Below are 27,710 nucleotides of genomic sequence, written 5' to 3'. Positions count from 1 at the left end.
TTAAATCCCATGTACAATATGTATATACATTCTTTATATACATTCATTCATTCATGTGTGTGTGTGTGTGTATATATATATATATATATAGGCCATATAGGATATAGGGTAAGGTTATACACACACACACACACACACACACATGAATGAATGGATATAAAGAATGTATATACATATTGTACATGGGATTTAAAATGTAAAAAAAGTATATACAGTATATAAACGCACACTTAAAAAATATATGTACATTTTTAAAAGTGTGTGTGTGTATATATATACATATATATATACATACATACACAGGTTTTTAAAATTTTTAAACCCTATGTACAATATTTCACACATGTGATTTAAAAAAAAGGGTGAGATTGTATATTTCTACATGATAGCAGTCTAAAACAAGATAACGCTGGATTAATTAACTCAAACTGAATCCAAAAACTGATCTAGAATAAGAAAATCCTTCAGTCTCCTCAGTTATTGATTTAAAGACTGGAAGTGCACACAAAGGTCATCCATGTGCTACGGCAGATCCACCTTTGTTATTGTAGTATGCATAACTTCACTGATATATGAATAAATCTGCATGCCAAGAGGGGAAAAACTAAACGCTGAACATTACACAATGTTGTATTACACAGCTCAGTGTTTATTGATGAGAACAGTCAGGGCTCAACATTCTATACAAAATCATTTAGTAAAGTCCATAATCAAGAGTTGAATCACAACACAGTAAATATATTACATTTCAGGAAAGCATGGAGATGGTTAATGCAGCCGGATGTTGAATTAGGCACAGAAGTACTAAAGTACAGCAAGGCACGTTACTCCCAGCATCACTGAACCGTAACCAAACGGGAGCTTCTGCACAGACACGGATCCATCACTCAATCATAAGATCCTTTTACAAGAACAATAATCATGTGCAACATAAACTTGTCATTCCACGTTTGTACACAGACTATGTTTTTTTTTACAGACATTGGGACGGTGTGAATTAGGTTTTGAATTTGACTTGATTTGTTTGTAGCAACGTGTGTGTGTGTGATGTTCTCAGTTTGTGTTTTCCAGGACAATTGCGATTCCCTGACCGCCACCAATGCAGGCAGAGCCGACCGCATACTTTCCACCGCGCCTCCTGTGAACAGAGGATAGAACACGTCACATGACTTCACGCCGTATAAATACAGCAAAGCATGATCGGATTACACAACCTAAAAATGGCGCTCGAAACTAATTTTACTGCCATAATGTGACCATTTCTGAGCGAAACTGGATCATAAATTCTAAATTAAAATTTTATTTTGCTTATAAACTATAAACACCATTATTGATTATTATTCTTTTCTGATTATTAATGTATGGTCTAATGCGTGTTTGATGTCTTTGATGTATGCTTTTATTAACCACTTGCAAGCAGCATTGCATAAACAATGGCTAAATATCTATTTGACTCATGGAGACAAAAAAGTAATTTGTTGTTCTTCATGATAACATGCATCAATGAATGATGTACAGTTACATCAGAAATGTGCAATCAGAGAGTCATTTCATGTTGACTTTGTAAATAGCTCACAGTAGATGTGTTTTCATCCACCTATTTTTATGGAAATTGAGATATTGCATCAAAAAGGGCTGGATGGAACCGCCAAGATGCACGGAACCGCCAAGATGCACATAACTTTTAAAATTGAGCATAAAAACGTGTGCACTCAATTGAGGCGGATTATTTTCTTATCCGATAAGAAAACATGCATAAATAAACTACAATAGAAACATATTTACTGAATACCTCCTCAATGTGCAGCAAAAACCTGCCTCAATCAAAGCTGTGATTGGATAACTGGACTAACCAGCGGACCAATCGCATCACAGTAGGGGTGGGCGATATAGCCTCAAAATTATATCACGATATTTCAAGAATATTTGCGATAATGATTTTTATGACGATATAGACTTTTTATTTTCTTATTACGTTTATTTCACCTTAATGTTTGCTCACTCATTGCGTTTTTACAATTGGGTAATTGTGTTGTTAAGAGTTTACACAACAGAAGGAAGCTTGATTTCAATCTTTGAATTAAATTTATAAAAGAAGCAAAAATGTATACAAAATAATAAAGATACAAATAAAGAAAAAAAGTTTTTGGGTAGGTCTAACACTAGTATTCAGAAATACTACAGAAACAGAAACAGAATAAAATGTAAAATAACACAAAGTATTTTATCCCTGATTCCTGACTAAATTAATTACATAGGCTATTAATTCTCATTCATTACAATTAAAGCTATCTTTTGTTGTTTAGACGACAACATTAATGACAGACACATATGTCTGCTGTCACTTTTACTGCTAGCGCACAAATCCATTACTGTTTTCATTGCACTAGGGATGGGCGATATGGCCTAAAATCCATATTGCGATATACATTGCAGCCTCTTGCGATAACGATATATATCACGATATATAAATTATAATAAAACCATTTCAGAACAGGTTACACAGACCCTAAGGAAAGCCAAACAACTGCTAAATGTATTTTTTTTTAAAGAAAGAAAGAAACAGTGTATGTAGTTTTGAGAACATTTATTGTGCAAAACTGTAATTATACAACATAATGTTGCAGATAAATAAAATTCAAGTACACTAGACTTCAAGTAGCCCTAATGTTTATATTATGGCTAGAAGCTTATGAAACCCCAAATTCAAAATTAGAATATTGTGAAAAGGTTTTCATAAAGCTGTAAGCCATAATCATCAAAATTATTAAAAAAAATAAAGGCTTGTAATATCTCACTTTGCATGTAAGGAGTCTATATAATATATTAGTTTCACTTTTGCATGATATTCAAATTTTTCGAGTTTCTCCTGTTATACGTCAACTAAAGAAAATGCTTCAAGTATAAAAGTTTGTTTACAGTAGTGCCATGCCATAGACAGTAAAAAGTGCAGAAGGCACTAGAAATCAAATGTAGTTTTAGTGTGGCTATTTTTTTAAAGGACACAAAAGATGCAAAGAGCAGAAAAACTGATGTCTTCTCAGTTAAAAAGCAACACAACAACGAATCTTGAAATCCGGCACACACAGAGATGTTGTGTTTACACCACTATTTTGTGAATACGCGCTGGTATTCAGTGACAAATTTCGTTTTGAGGTGGTAGAACAGATTAGTTGTGTGTGTTACCGAACTGTTGCCTCACACACTCTGTATAGTTTGCTGCTGCTCGTCGGACGGCTTAAATCCGAACCAAGTCCAAATAATGGATGTTGCACCGATCTTTTTCACCAGCTCCTCCGTTTCGCTGTCAGCCATGTTTACTCAAGATGACGACGAATATGATGCGCTTCAGCCGGTTGCAGCTCGTGGCTCTAAATTTCGCGGGTAGATTGTGTCATCAACATGCATTATCGATAGTGCAATAGAATTAAAATCTCTATCGTAGGCCAATTTTGTATCGTTTATATCGCATATCGTTTATATCGCCCATTACTACATTGCACTGTCTGTCACACTGTCACATGCGTTTTATACATAACCGACTGTGTTTACGAGTATAGTTACCAAGTATAGTTAGCAAAATTGTGTAATTATTACACAATTTTGCATCCCGTCCCCTGAAACGCCTGAGCAAAAGTCTGTCATCAGAATGATTTGGTTTAATTCCCTCCAGAAGCGTCTCACACGATTGTGTTCCCAAACACCAGCATCCGAACGCAAGATCATTACAGCGTTTATTGTGTTTCGTCTGACGCTCTGAGACGCAACTAATTTATAATGGAGGAAAAAAGAGCCACAACTTACATTTTTATCACAGATATTTTGAGTTAGTTTCCCAGGGATGGAAACGTTGCTTTATTAGTGGTTTTATGCCATATTCCAAGTTAAATTCACCACTTTGGAAGGAAACATTGGTATTGTGAGTGTCTTTACCTGAGCTCGTGAACGAGGTGCGCAGTGATTCTGGTGCCAGAGGCTCCGAGCGGGTGTCCAATGGCGATGGCTCCTCCGTTAACATTGGTCTTCTCAGGGTCCAAGCCCAAAGCTTTAGCCACGGCCAGATACTGAGCAGCAAACGCTTCGTTGACCTGACAGACACAGAAAACAGATGCAGCCAAACCTAGAATTATTCAGACACCAGATATCGTTTTTTTTACTAGTGTGTGCAGGACAATATAGTTCATTTATGTAAGAGAGGAGAGCAAAATAAAGTAAACTGTGAAATATTATACCCAAAAATTCTTCATACAGTAACTACCAGTAACATTTATACAAATTTGGGACCAAAAATGATTCAGACACTTTGAGCTGATCATGTTTTGCTGAAGTGTTTTGTCTTTAATTGCTAATGCGACCTTTTTACACACAGACTGAACAAAATGAAGCATTGCTTGGTAACTGGTTGAGCTAAACTGGTATTATCTAATTGTGTAGTTAAATTTAACAGCTGACAGATATTCAACATAATTCATGTGTGAGACAGTCTAAAGGGCCGTTCACACCAAGGACGATAACTATAAAGATAACGATAAAGATAACTATATATGCGTCCACACCAACGACCGATAACGGTCTTTTTAAGCACGCGATGTCATCTGCCATTTTAAATGCGTGAGACCTTTAAATTAGAATGGATTCTGATTGGCTGTCAGTGTTTTATCGTTCGACAGCTGGAAAAAAATCGTTCTGAAAGTGATCCCAACGATATCGTTCCTCATATCTTTATCGTTATAGTTGTGGTGTGAACTCTGTTATTCTTTAATATGGAGAACGATTTTTAGAATTATATCTTTATCGTAATCTTTATAGTTATCGTCCTTGGTGTGAACGGCCCTTAACAGAAGTATGGACAAAACCAGTGAAATATCAACTGAGTTCTTGTCATATTTTATTACCATTTTCTAAACTATAGCGAATTTTCTGAATGAATTTTGTTTTTTGACTGTAAATGAAACCCTGCTTAACAATTTTTGAAAAACATCACAAACTAAATCCACTCTTCATCACACTAGTTAACATTTAAGTGGGCGTTATCTGAAGTTAAAAAAGACTCATGCATAGTGTGATGAGCGAATTATAAACGTAGAGTATGTAAATATTATTCTACCTCCACCAGGTCCATGTCTTTGAGTGAAAGACCAGCCTTCTTCAGGGCTTCGGTGATGGCAGGCACAGGCCCTGTTGTATTTACAAAATATTATATAGTTATTTATTTATTTTCCTCCTACTAAGTATAGAATAATGCGTTGGTGGATATTGCACTCACCAATTCCCATGATGCTGGGATCACAGCCTGATGTGTGATAGGCCACAATTCTAGCCAATGGTGTGAGTTTGTGAGCCTTCAGCGCGTCCTCACTGGCTATGACCACAGCAGCAGCTCCATCAGAGACGCCCTGTGGGTGGAGCCAGTGACATCATCAGACACATGCAAATACACTGCAAAACACAAAATCACTAGTGGCACTCCGGAGTAACATTCATCATACATATATGATAGAATATGTATAAAACGAATATATACATTTTGTAAGTCTCTTCTGCTCACCAATACTGCCTTTATTTGATCATAAATACAGTAAAAATAGTAATATTGTGAAATATTATACATATAATATAATAGCTGTTTTCTATGTGAATATATAGTAAAGTGTAATTTATTCCTGTGATCAAAGCTGAATTTTCAGCATCATTACTCCAGTCTTCAGTGTCACATGATCCTTCAGAAATCACTCTAATATGATGATTTGATGCTCAAGAAACATTTATGATTATTATCAATGTTGAAAACAGATTACAGCTTATGAAAACCTCAAATTCAAAATTAGAATATGGTGCAAAAGTTCATTTATTTCAGTAATTCAACTTAAAAGGTGAAACTAATATATTATATAGACTCATTACATGCAAAGTGAGATATTTCCAGCCTTTATTTGTTATAATTTTGATGATTATGGCTTATAGCTTATGAAAACCCCAAATTTAAAATTAGAATATTCTATTTTCATAAACTGTAAGCCATAATCATCAACATTATAACAAATAAAGGCTGAAAATATCTCACTTTGCATGTAATGAGTCTATATAATATATTAGTTTCACCTTTTAAGTTGAATTACTGAAATAAATGAACTTTTGCACAATATTCTTATTTTTTCGAGTTTCACCTGTAAATTCAGCAAGGACCAATTTGATCATTAAATCGATCAAAAGTGACAGTAAACATGTATAATACTACAAAATATTTATATTCAAATAAAATAAATGCTGTTCTTATGAACTTTCTATTCATCAAAGAATCCTGAAAAAAATATATCACAGTTTCCTCCAAAAAAAATGAAGCAGCACAACCGTTTCTTGAGCAGCAAATCAGCACATTAGATTGCCAATCAGCATATTAGAATGATTAATATTCAATAGAGATGCTGTTTAGAAGCACATGCTCTTCTGTTCAGTTGTCCGCACCGAAGCGTTGGCTGCAGTGACGGTTCCTCCTTTCTTGAAGACGGTGGGCAGCTTCGCCATCTGCTCCAGCGTGGTCTGCGGACGGGGGTGTTCGTCGGCCGTCATGGACACTTTCCCTTTCTTGGCTTTCACATCGACGGGTGCGATCTCAGCGTTGTAATGCCCAGCCTCATGAGCTGAGAGAGAGAAGTGTGTGAGTGTCAAAGTCAAGTCACACTTATTTATATAGCGCTTTTCACAATACAGAGTGTTTCAAAGCAGCTTTACAGAGATAACAGGAAATAGCGTCACAGTTCAGCTTAAAGGATAATTCCGGTATTTAACACATTGAGTCTATATTGTAGTTTGTTTTGGATGAACAAGAGTGGTGGACAACATTTTTTTGACAATGGTTCCTCTCTCGAGTTTTTGACTATAAAAGAATTGGCCATGGACCCATTTAACATTGGAGTCAATGGGCATGTCCGAAAATGTCATTAAAACAGCCAATAATGTTCGTTTACAAAACTGTTAAACTCACCGAGTGATTAGTGATGTTAGTTGATGTTCCAGAAACAAAAAGTGTTGCGAAATACAGTTTCTGTCGTGTTTTATTTGTCATTTTGTAAAATCCCATTGAATTCTGTTGAAGGACTGAGTGCTCGTTAATATAAATGCGCTACCGGAAACGGAAAGGGGGATATTTACATTTGGTCGATGTAGTCTTTTTGCTCGCTTCCGTTTCTCATAAGGCTAGTGAGCAGAGCTCTTTACCGAAGTTTTTGACCGCACAAATTCTAACCATATTGAAAAACGTGACCACTGACCAGTGCAATATGAAGTTGAACTCGACTGTGACCGTGAGTGTCCCGCGAGACATAAACATCGGGTATCGCCATCAAGTGGTCGGGAGTGTGCTAACGCTTCAGATTCAAATATTGAGCGGAAGTTACACGGTTGTGAAGTGTCTGAAAAAATATTTCCACTATAGCAAAATAAACGGATTGGAATCATATATTGCGACGATATATTGTTTATAATCATCAACGAACACCACTAACCACTCGGTGAGTTTAACAGTTTTGTAAACGAACATTATTGGCTGTTTTAATGACATTTTCGGACATGACCATTGACTCCAATGTTAAATGGGTCCATGGCCAATTCTTTTATAGTCAAAAACTCGAGAGAGGAACCATTGTCAAAAAAATGTTGTCCACCACTCTTGTTCATCCAAAACAAACTACAATATAGACTCAAGGTGTTAAATTCCGGAATTATCCTTTAAGTAAGTTTAAAAATGTTTCATTTTTGTTGTAAAAAAGTTATATATTTAGTTAATTTATATATACAGCCGCTCTGGAGGAAACCGTGATCTCATCGTCCAGCTCAGTTCAGTTCAAATATAATGGTGTCGATGCAAATCAATAATATTGTTGTCCCAGCTAAGCAAGCAAAGAGCAACAAAGGTGAAAAAAGGCAAAAAAGAGAGGTGTGTGTGAGTGTGTGTAAAGCGGTGCAGTGCTGGGCTGTCGATCGATACACACCTGCTTTCCACCGCTGCTGCGTCCCATAGGAGTACTGGTCGCAGTCGTCGCGTGTGATCTGGTATTTCTCTGCAAGGTTTTCTGCTGTGATGCCCATGGGGAGCTTTATGTGCAGATCTGTCAGTCCTGCCCACAGCGTGTCTTCCAGCTGATTCACAGACACACACACACACACACACACACACAGACAGACAGACAGACAGACAGACAGACAGACACACAGAGAGACAGACAGACACACAGAGAGACAGACAGACAGACAGACACACACACACAGAGAGACAGACAGACACACACACACACACACACACACACAGAGAGACAGACAGACAGACACACACACACACACACACACACCAAATGTTATTCAGAGCTTCATAAGTACTGTATTCCAAAATCTTACACTAAATATACCCTGTAAATTTCACTGTCTAAATATGCAGGTGGTCTTAACACTGATCATTAGGCAAGGCAAGTTTATTTATATAGCACATTTCATACACAATGGTAATTCAAAGTGCTTTAAATAGAAGAAATTAAAATAATCAAAAGAAATAAGAATAATTAAAACAGTTTAGAATAAAAAATAAAATAAAATACAGTACAAACAGTCGGACGCACAGTGGCACAATGCTCATTCAGTAAATGCACAGCTAAACAGAAGTGTTTTGAGTCTGGATTTGAATGTGGCTACTGTAGGAGCGCACCTGATCTCTTCTGGAAGCTGGTTCTGGATCCAGCATAATAGCTAAAAGCGGACTCGCCTTGCTTTGAGTGAACCCTTGGTACTTCTAGCTGATGTGATCCTAATGATCTGAGTGATCTGTTGGGTTTATACAGTGCTTAATTTGTAACGTGGGAGGTCCCGGAGCACATGGATCAGGTGGATCCGGCGACTCAAAATGCGGGTTGGAGGCAAAGGAAAAAAATAAATAAAATAAAAAATACACTGCCTAGTGCTTCTCAATTTTTTTTCAATAATAATTTTATTTTTAGCGAAGAACCCCCTGACCGACCCCAATCATTTGAGATAGAAATAACTGATGTGCCATCATTATGAGATTTATTAAACAAATGAAAAACATTTGCAATAATAAACATTTGCAATAAACATTTGCAATAATAAACAATGTATCATTACCGATAACTGATCGTGCAGTTTAATTACCCCTTGACTGGCCCCAAACATGTTTGATAAAAGAAACAGGCTACAGTGTGTAGCCTATATATATATATATGCTGTGTTACATTTTAGCTCAAAAACAATTGTAATAAAAGATAGGATCATAAGATGCGCAATATATCGGGAAACATGATTTTTACCACTTAAGTTTTGTTTTGTAAATCGCCAGACATGATTTTTACCACTTCATTAAGTTTTGTTAAAGTGAATTTCGTTTTGTATAAATTGTATCTTAATTTTAATAAATGTTTCATCAACCAATTGCATGTATTTAATAAATAAAAAGCAAATATAGCAGATAATAACCGTGACATTGAGGCGCCGGCGCGCCGTGTTCACTTGCATTATATTGTTAACTGGAGCGCATCTCATCATAAATGAATGAAACTCAGCGTAGGCCTATGCCTCATACATTATCATTAAATATCTTTGCTGCATCCTTTCTAGAACAGACAAGGGCTTTCTCGCGGCTCGCATCAGCAGAGCATTGCATCGTCCATAGACCGCAAAACAATCAGCGGATGGCGGGCGGGTGCGGCTTTGAAAATCAAAAAACTTTGGTGCGGATGATGAGTTTTGTGATGCGGTTGCGGATGAAATAATACCCCATCCGCGCATCTCTATCGATAACAACATTGAACACTACACAAATAGTAATTAATTTTTTTTATTTAGGTGATTAATTTTCCATAGTTCCACGCCACCTTTTTTAGGTGCCGGATCAAATAAAAAAGGTTCCGGATCCAACATCGGAGGTGCCGGAACATGTTCCGGCTCAAATTAAGCCCTGGGTTTATATTCAGTGAGCATATCTGCAATGTATTGAGGTCCTAGGCCATTAAATGATTTATAAACCAGTAATTATACTTTAAAATCAATCCTAAATGTAACTGGGAGCCAGTGTAAAGACCTGAGGACTGGTGTGATGTGTTCATGTGTTCTGGTTCTGCTCAGAATCCTGGCAGCAGCGTTCTGTTAACCAACATTAGGATGAAACGGTTAATACAATTATTTATTTTATTGTGAAATTATTCTGGAGTTTTGGTCTAATTTATGATCTCATTTAGCTATTGGTGTCCAATCCTTTCATTTAAAAGATATGTTTTTACTATTATACTGACACTACCAACATCCTTAATGTCTTTATTACTATCTCTTTAACTAGTAATAAAAAAAGTGACAGATTACAGCAGCAATATGAGAGATTTTTAATGCTTAAAAAGGTTTAGTCTGCTTTCCTCTGCTTGTTAATGTCGTCCATTTTATTTATTTATTATTTTGTAATTCATATTTTTTTTAATATATCAATTTATAATGTTTTTAACTTTATTTTATTTATTTATTTAGCTAATGTATGGTTGTTTTTTCCATGTATTGTATGCATATGTTTTCTTTTTTCACAGTTTTCTGTAAATGCTCTTTAATGTTTGTTTGAATGTTGATGATATTCAGGGTTTTAACACCTTTTGACCAATGAATTTCCATGACGACTCCTCATTTGCCAATACTAGATCCTAATCCTTTTATTGCACTCACTAAGAGCCAATTAAATATTTTGATCAGAGCACAACTAGACGGTTTTCTATGGACAATGTTTCAAAACACTTACTCACATGCACTAGCGAATGCCGTTGATTCTATTTCCTATGCAATGACACCATTGAACACCATGATGATCTTTACCTTCAAATCGACTCCAAACTTGGTCCCGAAGCGGATGTTCCTGACAGCGTAAGGAGCTTGACTCATGCTCTCCGAGCCGCCACACAGCACCACCTCTGACTCCTTCAGGTAGATCTCCTACAGCACCACACACACTGATCAGCCTCTCCTGTGAGGACATTACTGCGCCGTTTCCGGTTTCATTTGGGTTCGTACCTGTGCTCCATTGATTATGGACTGGAATCCAGACCCACAGAGGCGGTTGACTGTCAGCGCCGGCACTGGGATGGGAACGCCACACCGCAGACCCACGTGACGCGCGATGTAAGGAGCGTCAGCAGAGCTCTGAATGACGGAGAGAGGGAGAGAGAGAGAGAGAGAGAACTAAACAATAATACACAACTTCAACATTTATTAGGTGAAAAAAGAGATTGTATCCTACTAGCAGCAAGATACATTGATGCCTGTCACAAAAAGAGGGATCAGTGATTAGTCACACACACACACACACACACACACACACACACACACACACACACACACACACACACACACACACACACACACACACACACACACACACACACACACACACACACACACACACACACACACACACACACACACACACACACACACACACACACACACACAATTGTAAAGAAAAATTGTTAATAGAATATCTTTATGTACTTATTTGATGATTGGCAATACATTGAAACATATTGCCATGCCAATATGGCACATATTGAATTTAATTGAATTCTTTATAATCTTTATCACTGATCATGAATCAGTTGTATCGAAATACTGTAAAAAGTTTAAATATATGGTATACTAGCGAGCATATACAATCAGTATTGTCAAATTAGTCTGGATTAATAATAAATCTGAATTGACCAATATTGAAATACTCCTTTTCCATGGCATGTTACAAAAGAATCAAATAGTCATTCATTCAATCCGTTATAATATTTGATGCTTGATTTTACTTGCATGTGGATACTTGCATGATTTGTCATATTAGTATGCAAGTAACTATATATATTAGATAAATCAAGTTCAAAATTCTGGTTTCATTTTGTTGACACAATTATTTTTACAGATTTTGCATTTCTCTTTTTTGTCAACAATCAGAAAAAAAAGTTGACCATATTTATAGCAGTAAAATGTAATTTAAACCTCAGTAAAAGCCTTCAGAATAGATAACAAATGGTAACGTTTGGTGTGTGTAAAGCTCACAGCTTTAAAAGATATGTTTTGAAATCTGCAGATGCAAACAGATAAAGTAAACCGGGTCAGAGGTCACTCGTCATGTGTCGGGTCAGAGGTCACTCTTCCACTGGAACTCGACTCACGTACAGACGTTACCAGAAACCAGTGATTATACTTTATAAAGTTATAAATATGGATATTTTTCTTACAAAACGCATGGATTCGCTTCAGAAAGCCTTTATTAACCAACTAATGCTTATTAATTACTTTTAAGATGGATGGATGGATGCACTTTTGGGCTTAAAAATCTCAGTTACCATTGACTCCCATTACAAAACTTAGAAGAGCCAGGATATTTTTCATATAACTCAGATTGTAATCGGCTGAAAGAAGAAAGTCATACACCTAGGATGGCTTGAGGAGGGTTTAAAGCGAACTATCACTTTAAATAAGTAACTGGGACATTTACTTTCCACTAGTCTGCAGAGGAGGACAATGTATGTAAGCAAAATAACCCAAAATCTCAAAACTGACCAGTGCGAGTAGTATCTTAAAATTTAAATGTTAGAATGTGGGCGTGTCAAGCGACGAGACACGCGACAAAAGTTGAGAAATTTCAACTTTATGCAAATGAGAAGCGATTTTCGCGAGCGACAACCAATAGGAAAGAAGCCTTTCAGTGGAGCTCACGTCACCGCCTCGAGTGCAGGCAAGACAGAAGAGTTCGAGGGCGATTTCGCTGTTTTATATGGTTTTTATATGACTGTAACTAACCACAAACATGGATACAATAAAATGATGCATGGAAAAGAAACTGTCGACAGTCTCAATGAGTTTAATTCGTACATTTATAGTTCGAGTGTTGTAGTTTTATAATGCAAGTTTAGCACTGCTGCAGTTTACTTTACAGTTTCCCCAGCATTATGTTGACTATTAGGGACAAGAAAATTGATTATATGTCAAATTCGGATGACGTTTTAGTGATTTATGACAGTATGAGTGAGTTTAATTTGTAGATTGATCGATCGTTAATCTAGTAAATTATTTAATCCACTGAACACTGTTGTGGTAATATAAAAACACTCTCTCAACAGCATACCGTTTCTTTTGAGCCTAATTCCTAGTCAAATTAAAATAATATAGTTTTATCACTTGTGAAGGTGTTTTGTATAGATGTGGCCAGACGTCCAGTCAACCAATAACATTAGAGCGACAGCACTACCAACGCCCACAAGCGACTTCACAGTATAGAGACTAGCGACATACAGCGACAAAATCACTGGCTGTGTGACAGTGATGGGAAGTCCGGTTCTTTTCCGCGAACCGGTTCTTTCGGACAGTTCGTTTCAATGAACCGGTTAAAAAAACTCGTTCACGAGTTCGCTTACGTCATCACGTAATGACGTCATTCAGCGTGACGTAATGACGTAAATTCTTTCATCCCGCCGGTAGCCCGATACAGATCATACACTTAAACACATTTAAATAAAGTAATTTGTAAATAACGCAATTAAATAATAATCATCATAATCAGTTTAGCAACTCAATTGTCCAATACAGGCACTATAATGTTCAAACGTGGATGTTTTACATATCTTAAATATAGTTAATAAACTATAGTCTTCATCAACTTTTTACAGAAACCAGGATGCAGCTCATAAAAACAAAACTTACAATATAACCTGCATTCACAATAGTACAATTAATTTTCATGTTTGACTTAATTGTTTAAATAAACTTACATTTCGCCAAATTCGCCGCCTCATTCATTAAAGTCCTCAATCACCAGTGCTCATAGTTGGTTATTCAGAAGCACGTTCAGTTGTCCAAAATAAACAGTTATGTTCAGCAGTTTTGCCACTGTCATTATGTGTGTGTGTGTGGCGTGACGTCTGGCGTGTGCTCATTGCTCACTGTGTCTCAGCTCAATGAGCTCATCGGTTAATCTCAGTATGTCGGACGCGTCCGAAAGAAACAGTTTTCGGTTCAGTCCGTGAGTGTGTGTGTACTGGTGGTGGTGATTCGATTTCGCAGACCGAGTCCGACCGAGCGCTATGACATAAAAAAAAATACCGCGAGAGCGTTAGAAGGCATATGGAGCCTATCTGCTCTGTAATTGCTCTCGCGATACTTTTATGTCATACACCAAGGACAACATAACATGTCTCAGTTCAGTTCATTAAACTGTTGGAGTTACTGGAGTAACATATTCTTCTCCGGGATATTGTTTATTTCAAGTCGGAGGGACTGTCAGGAATGAAAAGTGAGTAACTTTTTATTTATTGATTGATCAGCGCTGACGCAAGACGTGAAATGTTTTAAACGATTCAGTCCTATTTAGTGTACTGGTTCAACCGGTTCACTGAAAAGAACCGGTTCAAAAGAACGATTCGTTCACGAACCGGCCATCACTACTGTGTGAACGGGGCTTATGGGGCCACGTGGGTCACTTAATCAGCAGACATGTAACGTGAGATTAGAGTGATTGACTGAAAACTTTACAAGTTACAAAACAATATGACCTTTTCAGCTCATCATGAAGTTGGGAGGCCCTTGGGCTTCAGCCCAGGTAAGCCCGTGCACTAATGCGGCCTTGTGTATGTCATATCCCACCTGCATGACATTTCCTATGATGATACTGTTGACCAGCTCCGGCGCCACATTCCCTGCAGCGAGAGCAGCTTTCGCCGCGTGTTCAGCCAGATCCGTAGCGCTGTGGTCCTTCAGAACGCCTCCATACGTGCCGAACGGCGTTCTCTTGGCCGAGACTATGAACACACCTGGACAAACACAGACAAGAGAGATCTGCTTAGATCTGGGCTGCGTTTCCCAAAAGCATCGCAAGCCTAAGTTGATGGTAGAGACATTGGTGACAATTGTTCTATGATCAACTTACAATGTTTTTGGGAAACACAGCCCTGGTCAGTCAGTAGTGCAGTTAATATCAAGAAAATCAACACTTTACAATATGCAAAATGCAGAAATGCATTGTAACCATGATACACATTTTATACATTAACGTCATTACAAAGAGTAAACATTTAATGTGTCACTGACCTCACCTTTAACCTAATTCTAACTAACCAGTAATGACTGTTATATATAGTTTGATCTGATGCTTGCTTTTCCTACAGAACAGGTCACTCTTATTGTTTACTTATATTTATTTCAGTTTTGATTATGATAGTGATGATTCAAAATGAAGCTTTGAATCTCTCAATAATTAGCTGAAGACAAAATAAACAAATAAACAGTAAATTAACTGCACATCCATTAATATTTCAAAGCTGTTTCTAACTGGTTGGGAAAATAAAACGAGAAAATAAATTAATTAAAATAGGAAACAGAAGGAAAGTAAGTATAACAATAAGTGACATTGAAGTTCAAGTGTAGTTTGTATAAGAGCAAACGCGGACAAAACAAACAAATAATTCGCCTAGTTTCAATATAATGGACTTAATTCAAAGTAAAATATATAAAGTTTACTTACCTCTCAGGAGAGACATGATAGTGATTGTAGTTGAGATGGTGTTATTGACCGTATGAGCGACACACACACCGCGCCGACCTTTCACCCACTTACCCTAAACATTTACTTCACAACATTCGACAAACCTGTCACATATTACACTACGCTAAATAATGAAAATTTTTCTACGTAAACTTACATTAAATTATCTACGTAACAAGTATGATAATTAATGTTGCTGATATCGGTCGAAGATGAAGATATAGTAATGCGGAAAGTGCGTATGTAAAACGGACGTGTTTTTTACCATGACCTACAGATTCGCACTGGCCACCGGAAGATATAAAACAGTTTTAATTTCTCATCATTTATGTTTGTAAAGTCGATATTTCTGTGAATTATGGCGGGGATTGTGTGTCGTACTGCAAGCCGGGTTATATCGAGTCAAGCAGCATGGTATGTATTTGACTGTAGAAATCCACGTGCATCTGATAATGTCAGTATTTCTCTTATAGAGGTCATTATGATGATAATAATAATAATGATGATGATAAATCACTCTTTTACAGTAGCAGTTCTGTGGTTGCTGTCAGACACAGTCACTGGTTCACATCAATGCTTTCCCTGAAAACCTCAGTACCATTAAGGTCAGTGCAAATACAAGTATTAAACACTATTTCCTTATGTAAATCACCATAGTTTCTCCCTAAATAATATATTAACTGCAGTTCACTTGCATATTGACTGCCATATTTCATGTAATCATGATTTTCATGGTACTTCAATTACTTAACATATGACAAAAGGACATTTAGCTGCTTTTTTGTTAGTGTTAAAAACAAGAATTGATTTCTTACTAGTTGAAATTCCAATTTCACATATCAATAATTACATTGTTACTAGTAAAAACTTTTATTTTTGATATCAAGAATTCAGTTGTCACTAGTTGAAATGTCTATTCTTGATATCAACAATTAAATTGCTACTAGTAACAATGTTCATTTTTGATATCAATAATTCTATTTTCACTAGTGACAATGTTAATTTCTGATATCATGAATGTGATTGTTACTAGTAAGAAAGCCATTTTAGATATCTGAAATATTATTGATATCATAAATACATTTTCAGATATCAAAAATGAAAAATGTCACTAGTAGCAATTCAATTGTTGATATCAAGAATAGACATTTCAACTAGTGACAATTGAATTATTGATATCAGTAATTCACATTTTTACTAGTAACAATGTAATTATTGATATCAAAAATAATTTTTCTACTAGTAAGAAATCAATTCTTGATATCAACAATTGATTTTGAATGGCAGCCTATGGTGACATTTCACTAGTGAAAATATAATTACAGATATCAACAATTACAATTTTGATATCAAGAATTCAATTGTTGATATCAACAATTACATTTTTGATTTTAAAAAAAATGTAATTGTTGATATCAAGAATTCATATCCTGGAAATGAATAAAAGTTAAAACGGCTTGCCATAGTACCCATCACTGTTACCGGTATTATAAAACAGAAATGAATCCTCTAATACTGAGTTTCCATATCAGTTTATTGTGATTTTAACTGTAGAAAATACAGCGCTCTGGCCTGAAAACTGTCTTGTAAGGGTGTTTCACTTTATGAAATGTTGAGATGTCTGTCTTGTCCAACAGAGCAGAGCCCAAGAAGAGGAAGAAGGTCGACCCGCGCCGAGAGTTGATGGTGAAAGAACGTCTAAAGAAGAAGCTTAAAAAGCTGGAGAAAGTCCCACCAGAAATGATTCCCATCGAAGACTTTATTAAATCAGCCAAGGGCTTCGACGAGACCAGGTAAAATTACTGGACACACGTACTTTATCCTTTATTTTACTGTTCTCTACATGTTTAGAGGACTAGTAAAGCCTTTGAAATGACACAAATTGAGATAATATGGGAATTTTGTTTACTACTACTAGTAGGCGTTTATTTATTTAATCAAAAATACAGTAAAAACAGTGATATTGTGAAATGACAGTGACTTATTGCGCATAGATGCAAAATCCAAACTTAATACAGAACTTACTGTACTAAAGATTTTTTTATTTTATAGAGCTTCTGTAGCCCCGCCCCTTTTCAGCGCTGCGCTCGTTGTCTTTTGTTTTCCGGTCTGTATTTTCACAGCGATCTTGCACATTTATTAATGAACGGCTCGTTTTAAAATCTTCCCGGTCTACTGAAATTTGTTAAGATGTCTGCTTTAAACATTACAATCCTCATGATCACTTCGTTAACTTTACATTAAGTAAATCCACTTCAAAAGCTAGTTACTCCTGGACAGCAATGCCATAGAGATACACTGAGCGGCCGCAGAACGGAAGTTCAAAGACAATATTCTAAAGATCCCTTGTTTCTCTGGCGCATAAGGTCTATACAAATATATTTTTTTTAGAAAGTAATCTACATTACAGACACAAAAAACATTAAACGTGGGTAATTATTTATTTTTTAGTTGATATTCATACAGTACATCATCTGAAAGCGGAATAAATAAGCTTTCCATTGATGTGTGGTTTGTTATGATTGGACAATATTTGGTCGAGACACAACTATTGAAAATCTAGAACAAGCTAAAAAATCTAAACATTGAGAAAATCTCCTTTAAAGTTGTGCATTTATGTTCACGATTGTGCTGCATTCACTCACAAAAATACATGTTTTATATATTTACGGTAGGAAATTTACAAAATATCTTAATGGAACATGATCTTAATATCCTAATGATTTTTGGCATAAAAGAAAAATGGATAATTTTGACCCATACAATGTATAGTTGCTATTGCCACAGAAATACCCGTGCGGCTCCAGACTGGGTTTGGGATCCAGGGACACATATTACTAACTTTTTAATGACTGACTTTTCAAGAAAATGCTTTACATACATGATGTAAAAACGGAAGGGAAAACACACAGTAGATTATGGGTTTTAATCAGAGCCCCTCTACGGAGAGCCTGGCCACTCCCTATTAAAGGGATAGTTCACTTTGAAATTAAATTTTGGTATGTTTTAGCTTCCCTGAAGTGCATCTAAGATGTCGGTGTCTTTGTCTCTGCGGTAGTTTCAATTTTGATATTTTTAGGTCAAACCGTTCTTGTCTGTCAGTCATATAATGCAGGTCTATAGGCACTGTCTCCAAAAGCATGCAGAGAAAAGTCCAAATAAAAAAATTCCCCATCGTAAGTGCACATTGATGGCCTAAGACACGAAACAAGCGGTTTGTGTGATAAAACGAACAGTATTTATATAGTTTTTATTTCTTTTACACAACCACGTCCAAGTGATCTGTTCACGCAGGAAGTGGTCTCTCTCGCGCGAGCTTACGTACATTTTTTTTTTTTTTACATCGGTTTAAACATCCCGGATAAGCGCAAACTAGTACCATTTCTATTAGCCGTCCTACCTACAATCTCTGTTCTGTGCATCGGTTCTGGTGTAAACAATGAGTGACGTACACGCTCGAGAGAGAGAGAACACTTCCGGAGCCTTAAGGCGCTTGCGCAGACTAAGTAAACAGATCAGATGGACGTGGTTGTGTAAAAGAGATAAAAACGATATAAATACTGTTCGTTTTATCACACAAACCACTTGTTTCGTGTCTTAGGCCATCAATGTGCACTTACGATGGGGAATTTTTTAATTTAGACTTTTCTCTGCATGCTTTTGGAGACAGTGCCTATATACCTGCATTATATGACTGACAGACAAGAACGGTTTGACCTAAAAATATCAAAATTGAAACTACCGTGGAGACAAAGACACCGACATCTTGGATGCACTTCAGGTAAGCTAAAACATACCAAATTTTTATTTCAAAGTGAACTATCCCATTAAAGGTAGGGTAGGTCAGAATTGTCTAAAAAAACTTTTATTCAAATTTGTTTAAACTGTCTTTATATACCAATACATAATTAAAATGCAAGTACTCTGAAATAGAGAGTATAAAAAACTGAGTGACTCTAGTGTATTTAATCTTCAATAAACACAGCTCATTAATTCCATTCACTCCCACCTAAAAACGGGTGCGCGACTGCGCGCACGTGGGCAGGGCCAGTAATAGCGGCGGTAGTCATGGCGACGGAGAGTGACAGCTGCGCAAGCCAATCACTTGTTTCGTCCCGGTAGGAATTAATGAGCTGTGTTTTTTGAAGATTAAATACACTAGAGTCACTCAATTTTTATACTCTCTTTTTCAAAGTACTTACATTTTAATTATGTATTGGTATATAAAGACAGTTTAAAGGGCATATTGCAGTTTTTTTTTTTTCAGAATTAATATATAACCTTGTGTGAAAATACCATATGAAGAGTAAATGCATGATTAAAAATTGTTTTGCCAGACATAAGGGCACAAATTTAGTAGAAAACGTGACAGTTTCCTCGACCGTGTTGAAAAAGCGCTTTTTTTTCACCATCGCGTCATATTACGTCACAACGGGGAGTCGTTTGCCGGGCTCTGCGTTCGCTCAGTGCAGAATAGGCTGGTATTATGTTGAAGCGGTCGTGATTCAGTGTGTTTTCTGTGGTTATTGTATTTCAATTAATAATTATCGTGATAAATGACTGTGAATTATGGCCTGTCAGGACATCGAGTCCACAGGTTTCCGAACAAGATAAAGGACGGTGCTATCTTCCGTGTTTGTGTGCGTTTTGTGCAGGGTAAGAGACGGCCTTCGCTTCTGCGTCTGCTTTTAGCGTTCACTATAGACTGCATGATTATAATCCCGGCGATATGATGAGTTAACGTTACGGCCAGAGGTGTAGTGGTAAAAAAAGAGGTGGGTAAACTATAAATTCTGGTGAACCACGACGTGGTCACCCGGTAAGGTGAATGAGAAGAGCCATAGCCTATGTCTCTGGAACCACAGCCTACAGAAAGGTGATTTATAGGCTAGCCTAATGATAATAAATGTGTCTGAAAAAATAACGAGGCACTTTAATTGTTTATTAATAAACTATTGTTTTCTAAATCAGTGTCGGTTAAAAACATCTCCATCTCCGCTGTTAAGCGGGTGCGCTTTTAGAGAGAAATGCACCTTTCATACGGATTACATAATCAGAATGTATTAGCTTTCGATTCGAATTTGTTCGTTTTGAAGTGGACATTTCAAGCTTTAGCCTACATATAGGCTATATTTAGTTTCAGTTCTCGCGCTCCAGTTCACGGAGATCATGAAAGCGCGCCTGATTGTTTTATTTTATTTGACAAAAGCACAACGTTTCTTGTTATTGCGAGTTTACACAAATAAAAGTAGTTGCGAATAATGTATTATTATTTTCTGTATGACCAGAAATGATAGAGTATTTTAAATTGTTTCACTGTTGATAAGTGTTCGCTCCCGCGCGTCCGTGCCATGCAGTGCGCGCTCACACTCCACTCCACAAACGCTTGGATATGCGTCAAAATCTTGTGTTTATTTGTGATAATCTTAGGCTAGTCCTGTATTATTATGGTTTAACCCGCGCGGCTACTGACAGTAATGCAGCGCAATATGAAAGACTTCGTCTTAGGTTTAACAAATGAAACTAATAATGAACAATATGAAACTAAAACGACATAGCCTGCTTAATTTAAAATGGCTTAGGAACTATATGCTATTTAGAGGTGGATAAACGCAGTTTAGAGGTGGATAAACGCAGTTTAGAGGTGGATAAACGCAGTTTAGAGGTGGATAAACGCACTTTGGAGGTGGATAAACGCTATTTCAGAATTTTTGGAGGTGCCCAAACGGCGTTTACGTGCGTTTAGCCTCCACTACATCCCTGGTTACGGCGATATGTGCACACTGTCCCGGCTCCTTCATCTGGTCGCCCGGTCCGCCGTCAGCATGTGGGTCGGCCACCGGTGGGAAACATGACGCTCACGGATCCGTCAGAGATCACTTATTGTACATTTGTTTTACAAAATGTGCCTTGTCTTCATTTAATTCATTAACGTATACTCCATAAACTTGTAATGTCTTGCAAGTCTGCAGCCGACACTTATTATTATTATTATTATATAATTATGTTCATTTTCAATCTGTACTCCGAATTTTAATGTTTGTGTTGGCTGTTTCTACATATAAAGTTTTTATACAGTAAGAAAGTTGTGATTGTGATTATTTTTTTATTCATTATCACCAAGTGGGGCCATTCAAAGCCTTAATAATGTCCCTCTTTCTCTGGAAACTGTCTCCTAATGGCTGACACACACATGCAGGTAAGGGTCTAAATACTAGCTTTGCTATTGCCTGACAAATAATTACAAAATTGTGATCTGAGCATAGTGTTATACATATCGTCGGCTAACGTGAATACATCTATAAGCTAACACTGTTCTCTCATCGAGACCCGACTCCTGCCCCGTTCTCCTCACACCACAGCTCAATGTGTCTCCTCTGACCGTTGTTTTGTCTAATCCTGGCCTGTTTACTCTCTTGGCTTCATATCAGGCACATAATTATATGGCTGAGGTCTGTCATACGAGTAAACATTTAGGCTACAATTTCCACAGCGTCCGATCTGTCATTGCGATCCATTGCTTTCCTATTGTTTACTTTGACCGCTCTCCCCCATGCTACGTCACTTCCGGTTTGGCGGTTTTCATATGCGGAAGTAAAATTTTCTCACAAAAATGACTCCAGAAGCCTAAATAGCGTTTTATAAGTATATGTTTATATTTAAATCTAGTTCCTACATTATTGTTCTATACATTGGCGCACTGGGTACTCTAACCTGCAATATGCCCTTTAAGCCAATTTGAAAAAAAGTTCTTTAGACAATTCTTACCTACACAACCTTTAAGTCCTATTGTAGTTATGGTTGTAGTTCCACCAGAGTTCCACTGGGGGCGATCGCCCATGAGTGCAAAATGAATGGGAGTCTATGGAGCTAGACGGCTAAATTTGTCTCTTTCACCCGATTGCTGTTGAGAAATCTCAGATTTGATTGTAGGTTTTTGCAAGTTCAACATGGGTTATAGGTCGAAAGTTGAATGAACAAGTACTTTTGTCCTTTCGTTTACTGAGAGTGGCAGTTCTCCCCTTATTAGACATTCTCTGGTTATAAATATTCTGTATCTTGTGATTTGAATGATCTGATTCCTGTTGTCTCCAGGGTCCGCGAGGCTCCTGATCTGTGTTTCGAGGAGAGCGAGCGCAGAGCTCTTCTGCTGAAGGAATGGTCCCGGTTCAAGCGCTCGCAGCACCAGACGGAGATGCACGAGATCCAGGAGGCGCTGGAGGCGCAGAGACAAGCGCTGGAGGAGCTGAAGCTGGAGTCAGAAGAGCTTTATAAAGCGGCCGTTAGCCCCGACACAGACATCTTCCCTTTCCAGCACGACGGCCCCTGTTACACGCCGCCGCTTACAAACTACGAGGCTCCCGAGGGCAAATACAACGACATCACGCGAGTGTACACGCAGTGAGGTCGGGTTACGGCTCTGAGAAGCGGATCAAGTGTTGTGTTCTGGGATCATGACTGATGAAGAGCAGCTATATATCAAAACTGACTGTGAGAATGAAGAGCCAAATTAACTTTTAATAATGTGTTGTTCTTCGTCTGCTCCATTAAATCACCCGCTAACACTGCTGGAACTCGAGGACAAAGAATAAAGTTTTTGCAAGGCTTAATGTGGTCTTTAATTCATTTATTTCATACCTTTATTGGGATATTAAAATCAAAATGGGTAAAATTGACCCGCAATATAACCACTAGGGTTTGTTAAATTATTAATACCTTTATTGGGATATTTATGCCAGTGACTTTTAGCTGGTCAGTGTCAGAATACAGATACATATAATATAATTACCCACTTACATATTAATTTCTGATTTCTGTAGCGCAAAGGTCTCGAGTGGAACAATAAATGCCAAACTCTTGTTAAAACATTTAATGTCTTCATTCATAAACACATATATAGAATTAAAATACTTTAAACTGCAAAATTATGGCTTGAAAAATGTGGCTTCCTGGATATAAAGCCTGTTCTTTAATTACAGATAAGAGTTTAATGGAAAACAATAAAAACATAGGACATTATCTAATGTTTTTGTGCCATATTTACTCTTTCATGAAATGCCTGAATGTTAATTTTATTAATTTCTTATTTAAGTGTTGCATTGACTTGATCAAGACTTTTTAAGCTGTTTTGCATTTTCCAGTGAGCACCGGGAAAATCAGATCCACAACAGATATACAATATTTTTTCTGTATTGAAATAAGTGGGAAAGACTCCTTCTTTAGCTTCATAGAGTAGCAAAATAAATATATAACCAAAAAAATATGAAAAAAAAATATTTGGGGTCTACACGGTTGCCTTAAAACATTAAAATATGTGGGTCCAACTCACCCACTCTAAAAAATGCTGGGTTGTTTCAACCCAATTTTGGGTCAAATATGGACAAACCCAAACATTGGGTTAAAAATGTAATTAAAAAATTTAACCGAACGGCTGGGTTTGTCCATATTTGACCCAAAATTGGGTTGAAACAACCCAGCATTTTTTAGAGGGATGAACATGACAGATGTAGAAATTATGTGTATATGTCAAAACACCAGCATCTTGAAATTTTGCATGCATGTTCACGACCCTAAATAAGAAAAAGTTACAAAATGTCACAAAACCCCCCCCAAAAAAACAGGTTAACCGGTATTTCTGACAACTCAAAAATCAAAATGGGTCAAATTGACCCGCAATATAACCACTAGGGTTTGTTAAATTATTAATACGTTTATTGGGATATTTATGCCAGTGACTTTTAGCTGGTCAGTGTCAGATTACAGATACATATAATATAATTACCCACTTACATATTAATTTCTGATTTCTGTAGCGCAATAAATAAGGTCTCGAGTGAAACAATAAATGCCAAACTCTTGTTAAAACATTTCATGTCTTCATTCATAAACACATATATAGAATTAAAATACTTTAAACTGCAAAATTATGGCTTGAAAAATGTGGCTTCCTGGATATAAAGCCTGTTCTTTAATTACAGATAAGAGTTTAATGGAAAACAATCAAAACACAGGACATTATCTAATGTTTTTGTGCCATATTTACTCTTTCGTGAAATGCCTGAATGTTAATTTTATTAATTTCTTATTTAAGTGTTGCATTGACTTGATCAAGACTTTTTAAACTGCTTTGCATTTTCCAGTGAGCACCGGGAAAATCAGATCCACAACAGATATACAATATTTTTTCTGTATTGAAATAAGTGGGAAAGGCTCCTTCTTTAGCGTCATAGAGTAGTAAAATAAATGAATAAATATATAACCAAAAAAATATGAAAAAAAATATTTTGGGTCTATACGGTTGCCTTAAAACATTAAAATATGTGGGTCAAACTCACCCACTCTAAAAAATGCTGGGTTGTTTCAACCCAATTTTGGGTCAAATATAGACAAACCCAAACATTGGGTTAAAAATGTAATTTAAAAATTTAACCAAACGGCTGGGTTTGTCCATATTTGACCCAAAATTGGGTTGAAACAACCCAGCATTTTTTAGAGGGATGAACATGACAGATGTAGAAATTATGTGTATATGTCAAAACACCAGCGTCTTGAAATTTTGCATGCATGTTCACGACCCTAAATAAGAAAAAGTTACAAAATGTCACAACCCCCCCCCCCCCCCCCAAAAAAAAAAAAAACAGGTTAACCGGTATTTCTGACAACTCAAAAATCAAAATGGGTAAAATTGACCCGCAATATAACCACTAGGGTTTGTTAAATTATTAATACGTTTATTGGGATATTTATGCCAGTGACTTTTAGCTGGTCAGTGTCAGATTACAGATACATATAATATAATTACCCACTTACATATTAATTTCTGATTTCTGTAGCGCAATAAATAAGGTCTCGAGTGGAACAATAAATGCCAAACTCTTGTTAAAACATTTCATGTCTTCATTCATAAACACATACTTTAAAATACTTTAAACTGCAAAATTATGGCTTGAAAAATGGAAAAAAAAATCGAAACATAGGACATTATCTAATGTTTTTGTGCCATATTGACTCTTTCATGAAGTACTTGAATGTTAATTTTATTAATTCCATATTTAAGTGTTGCATTGACTTGATCAAGACTTTTTAAGCTGCTTTGCATTTCCCAGGGAGCACCGGGAAAGTCAGATTAGAAACGCGTGGGTCCCGGAGAGGTAGTGTGAGGAGATTCCCAGCGGGAAGTTCATGCGACTCAAGTTCTGGGTCCTTGCATCATCAATAGTCCTGTATGATCAGCATGTGTGTGTTTAAGAGTCCTGCGGCTTGTCCTGGTTGAGCGGGAGATGCCAGTCAGCCGGAGGGGTTTGCCGAAGCTCCCAGACCGGAGCGAACTTCTTCTGCTCAGCGACCCGTCTCCTCTCGCTCTCCTGGAGGGATTCCTGAGGATGAGGATGAGATGATGAAGAGTGGCATATCGATAACTCGTTGACCAAAACGTTATGCTGGTTACAACAATTTTTTCATGTTTTTGAAAGACATCTCACAAAGGCTGCATTTATATGGTCGAATAAAAAAAAAAATCAGAGTAAAAACAGTAATATTGTGAAATATTATTATAATTTAAACGTGAATATATGTTAAATTTTAATTTATTCCTGTGATCAAAGCTGAATTTTCAGCATCATTACTCCAGTCTTTAGTATCGTAGCTTGTTTCCGCCACAGAATAAAAATTGAAAAAGGTAATTGTGACTTTATATCATGCAATTGCAAGAACAAAAGTCAGAATTGTGAGATAAAAAGTCGCAATTACCTTTTAAATGGTTTAATTCCCTGTGGTGGAAACAAGCTTTCATACTTTAATGTCACATGATCCTTCAGAAATCATTCTAATATGCTGATTTGCTGCACAGTTATTATTGATGATAAATGATAATACATTTTTACTGCTTAATATTTTTTCGTGGAAACCTTGTTACAAGGTTCGAAATTCAAAAGAACAGCGTTTATTTGAAATAAAAATCTTATTTTGATTAATTTAATGCATTTTTGCTGCATAAAAGCATTCATTTCTTTTTTAAAATCTTACTTACACTTTTGAATGATAGTGTATCACGGTTTCCACAAAAATATGAAGCAGCGCAACTGTTTTCCACGTTGATAATAATCATAAATGTTTCTTGAGCAGCAAATCATTATATTACACTGATTTCTGAAGGATCATGTGACACTGAAGACTGGAGTAATGATGCTGAAAATTCAACTTTGATCACAGGAATAAATTACATTTTACAATATATTCGAATAGAAAACAGCTGATTTACATTGTAAAAATATTTCACATTTTTACTATATTTTTTGATCACATAAATGCAGCCTTGGTGAGCAGAAGAGACTTATTTCCATACTATTGACCGGTAGTGTAAGCTAAACCCCACATCTGTCTAGACTCACCTTGGCGTGTGTGCTGTGGTTTTTCTCCCAATCTTTGCAGGAGTAATAGTCTTGTTTCCACTGCTGGCAGTCTGGTGATTTGCCGTAGGTGTAGTATTCATGAAATCTGTTTAATAAACTCTTGCAGTGCTTGAATTCACTCCAGTAGACGTCACATGAACGTGGTGGCTGTGGTCAAGAATTAAAAATACAACAGGTACATACAAATATTTTAGGGCCAAAACAAAAGTCATGCAGTATAACTGGCAGAACTACAAAACGGTGATAATAATAATGTTTTAAAATATAAACACTAACAAAATGAACTATTTAGTGGTACTATCACAGTAAAGGTACAATATGTATGAAGCATAACATGGTAATTCACACTAAAAGCATAGTAGTACCATTGTGCCAGTATGCATTACTGACTTTACTGGGTTAAGTAGTACACTTCATTATGCAAATACACTAATAGTATACAATATTTACTATATGTAAAAAAACAAACGGAAAACGAGTTACTCAACATTTCCATAGAAAATATAGAGATAAACTGATATTAGACTGACCCTCCAGTGTGACCCTGCCATACTGTGCGCGCGCTCTTCTCTGGTGACTTTTGTCAGCGGTTTAGTTCTCTACTGCCATCTATTGACAATGTGAATTAAAGTGATATTGGCCTTAAAATTAAATATATCATTAAATAATTTTAAAATCATGTTATTAGTCTGTTTACGCGTCTGTATTATATGTTTGTGCTTAATGTTAATTATCGA

The 27,710-nt window shown here is 36.6% G+C and overlaps 3 protein-coding genes across 5 annotated transcripts; 1 reads left to right on the top strand and 2 right to left on the bottom strand.

Annotated features, from left to right (window-relative positions):
- Positions 1-630: 630 nt before the first annotated feature.
- acaa2 (acetyl-CoA acyltransferase 2) lies at positions 631-15,670 on the bottom strand. Its single transcript, XM_079636554.1, has 10 exons — positions 15,542-15,670; positions 14,665-14,831; positions 11,053-11,181; positions 10,858-10,974; positions 7,992-8,139; positions 6,466-6,641; positions 5,267-5,396; positions 5,108-5,178; positions 3,934-4,088; positions 631-1,138 (listed from the first exon to the last, which is right to left on the bottom strand). The coding sequence occupies exons 1-10, from the start codon at positions 15,555-15,557 to the stop codon at positions 1,054-1,056; spliced, it is 1,194 nt and encodes a 397-aa protein (XP_079492680.1). The 5' UTR covers positions 15,558-15,670; the 3' UTR covers positions 631-1,053.
- Positions 15,671-15,834: 164 nt separating this feature from the next.
- mrpl40 (mitochondrial ribosomal protein L40) lies at positions 15,835-23,580 on the top strand. Of its 2 annotated transcripts, none has more exons than XM_079636555.1 (4): positions 15,835-15,976; positions 16,090-16,167; positions 17,200-17,355; positions 22,658-23,580. In XM_079636555.1, exons 1-4 carry the CDS (start codon positions 15,921-15,923, stop codon positions 22,965-22,967), a joined length of 600 nt encoding a protein of 199 aa, XP_079492681.1. In that variant the 5' UTR covers positions 15,835-15,920; the 3' UTR covers positions 22,968-23,580. The 2 variants fall into 2 exon arrangements, with proteins under 2 accessions (XP_079492681.1, XP_079492682.1); XM_079636556.1 differs by having other exon boundaries at positions 15,838-15,976; positions 16,093-16,167.
- A 405-nt stretch (positions 23,581-23,985) lies between these two features.
- cUnh22orf39 (chromosome Un C22orf39 homolog) lies at positions 23,986-27,572 on the bottom strand. 2 transcript variants are annotated; one of them, XR_013800359.1, is made up of 4 exons: positions 27,504-27,572; positions 26,953-27,120; positions 25,437-25,938; positions 23,986-24,417 (listed from the first exon to the last, which is right to left on the bottom strand). XR_013800359.1 is itself a non-coding variant. In XM_079636553.1 (3 exons), the coding sequence occupies exons 1-3, from the start codon at positions 27,522-27,524 to the stop codon at positions 25,807-25,809; spliced, it is 321 nt and encodes a 106-aa protein (XP_079492679.1). In that variant the 5' UTR covers positions 27,525-27,572; the 3' UTR covers positions 24,065-25,806. The 2 variants fall into 2 exon arrangements, 1 of the variants encoding a protein (XP_079492679.1); XM_079636553.1 differs by having other exon boundaries at positions 24,065-25,938.
- Between the last annotated feature and the right edge of the window lie 138 nt (positions 27,573-27,710).

The sequence above is a fragment of the Phoxinus phoxinus genome (genome assembly GCF_949152265.1).
Source record: "Phoxinus phoxinus genome assembly, chromosome: 15".
NCBI lineage: Eukaryota > Metazoa > Chordata > Actinopteri > Cypriniformes > Leuciscidae > Phoxinus > Phoxinus phoxinus.
This window is presented reverse-complemented; position numbering and strand designations above follow the sequence as displayed.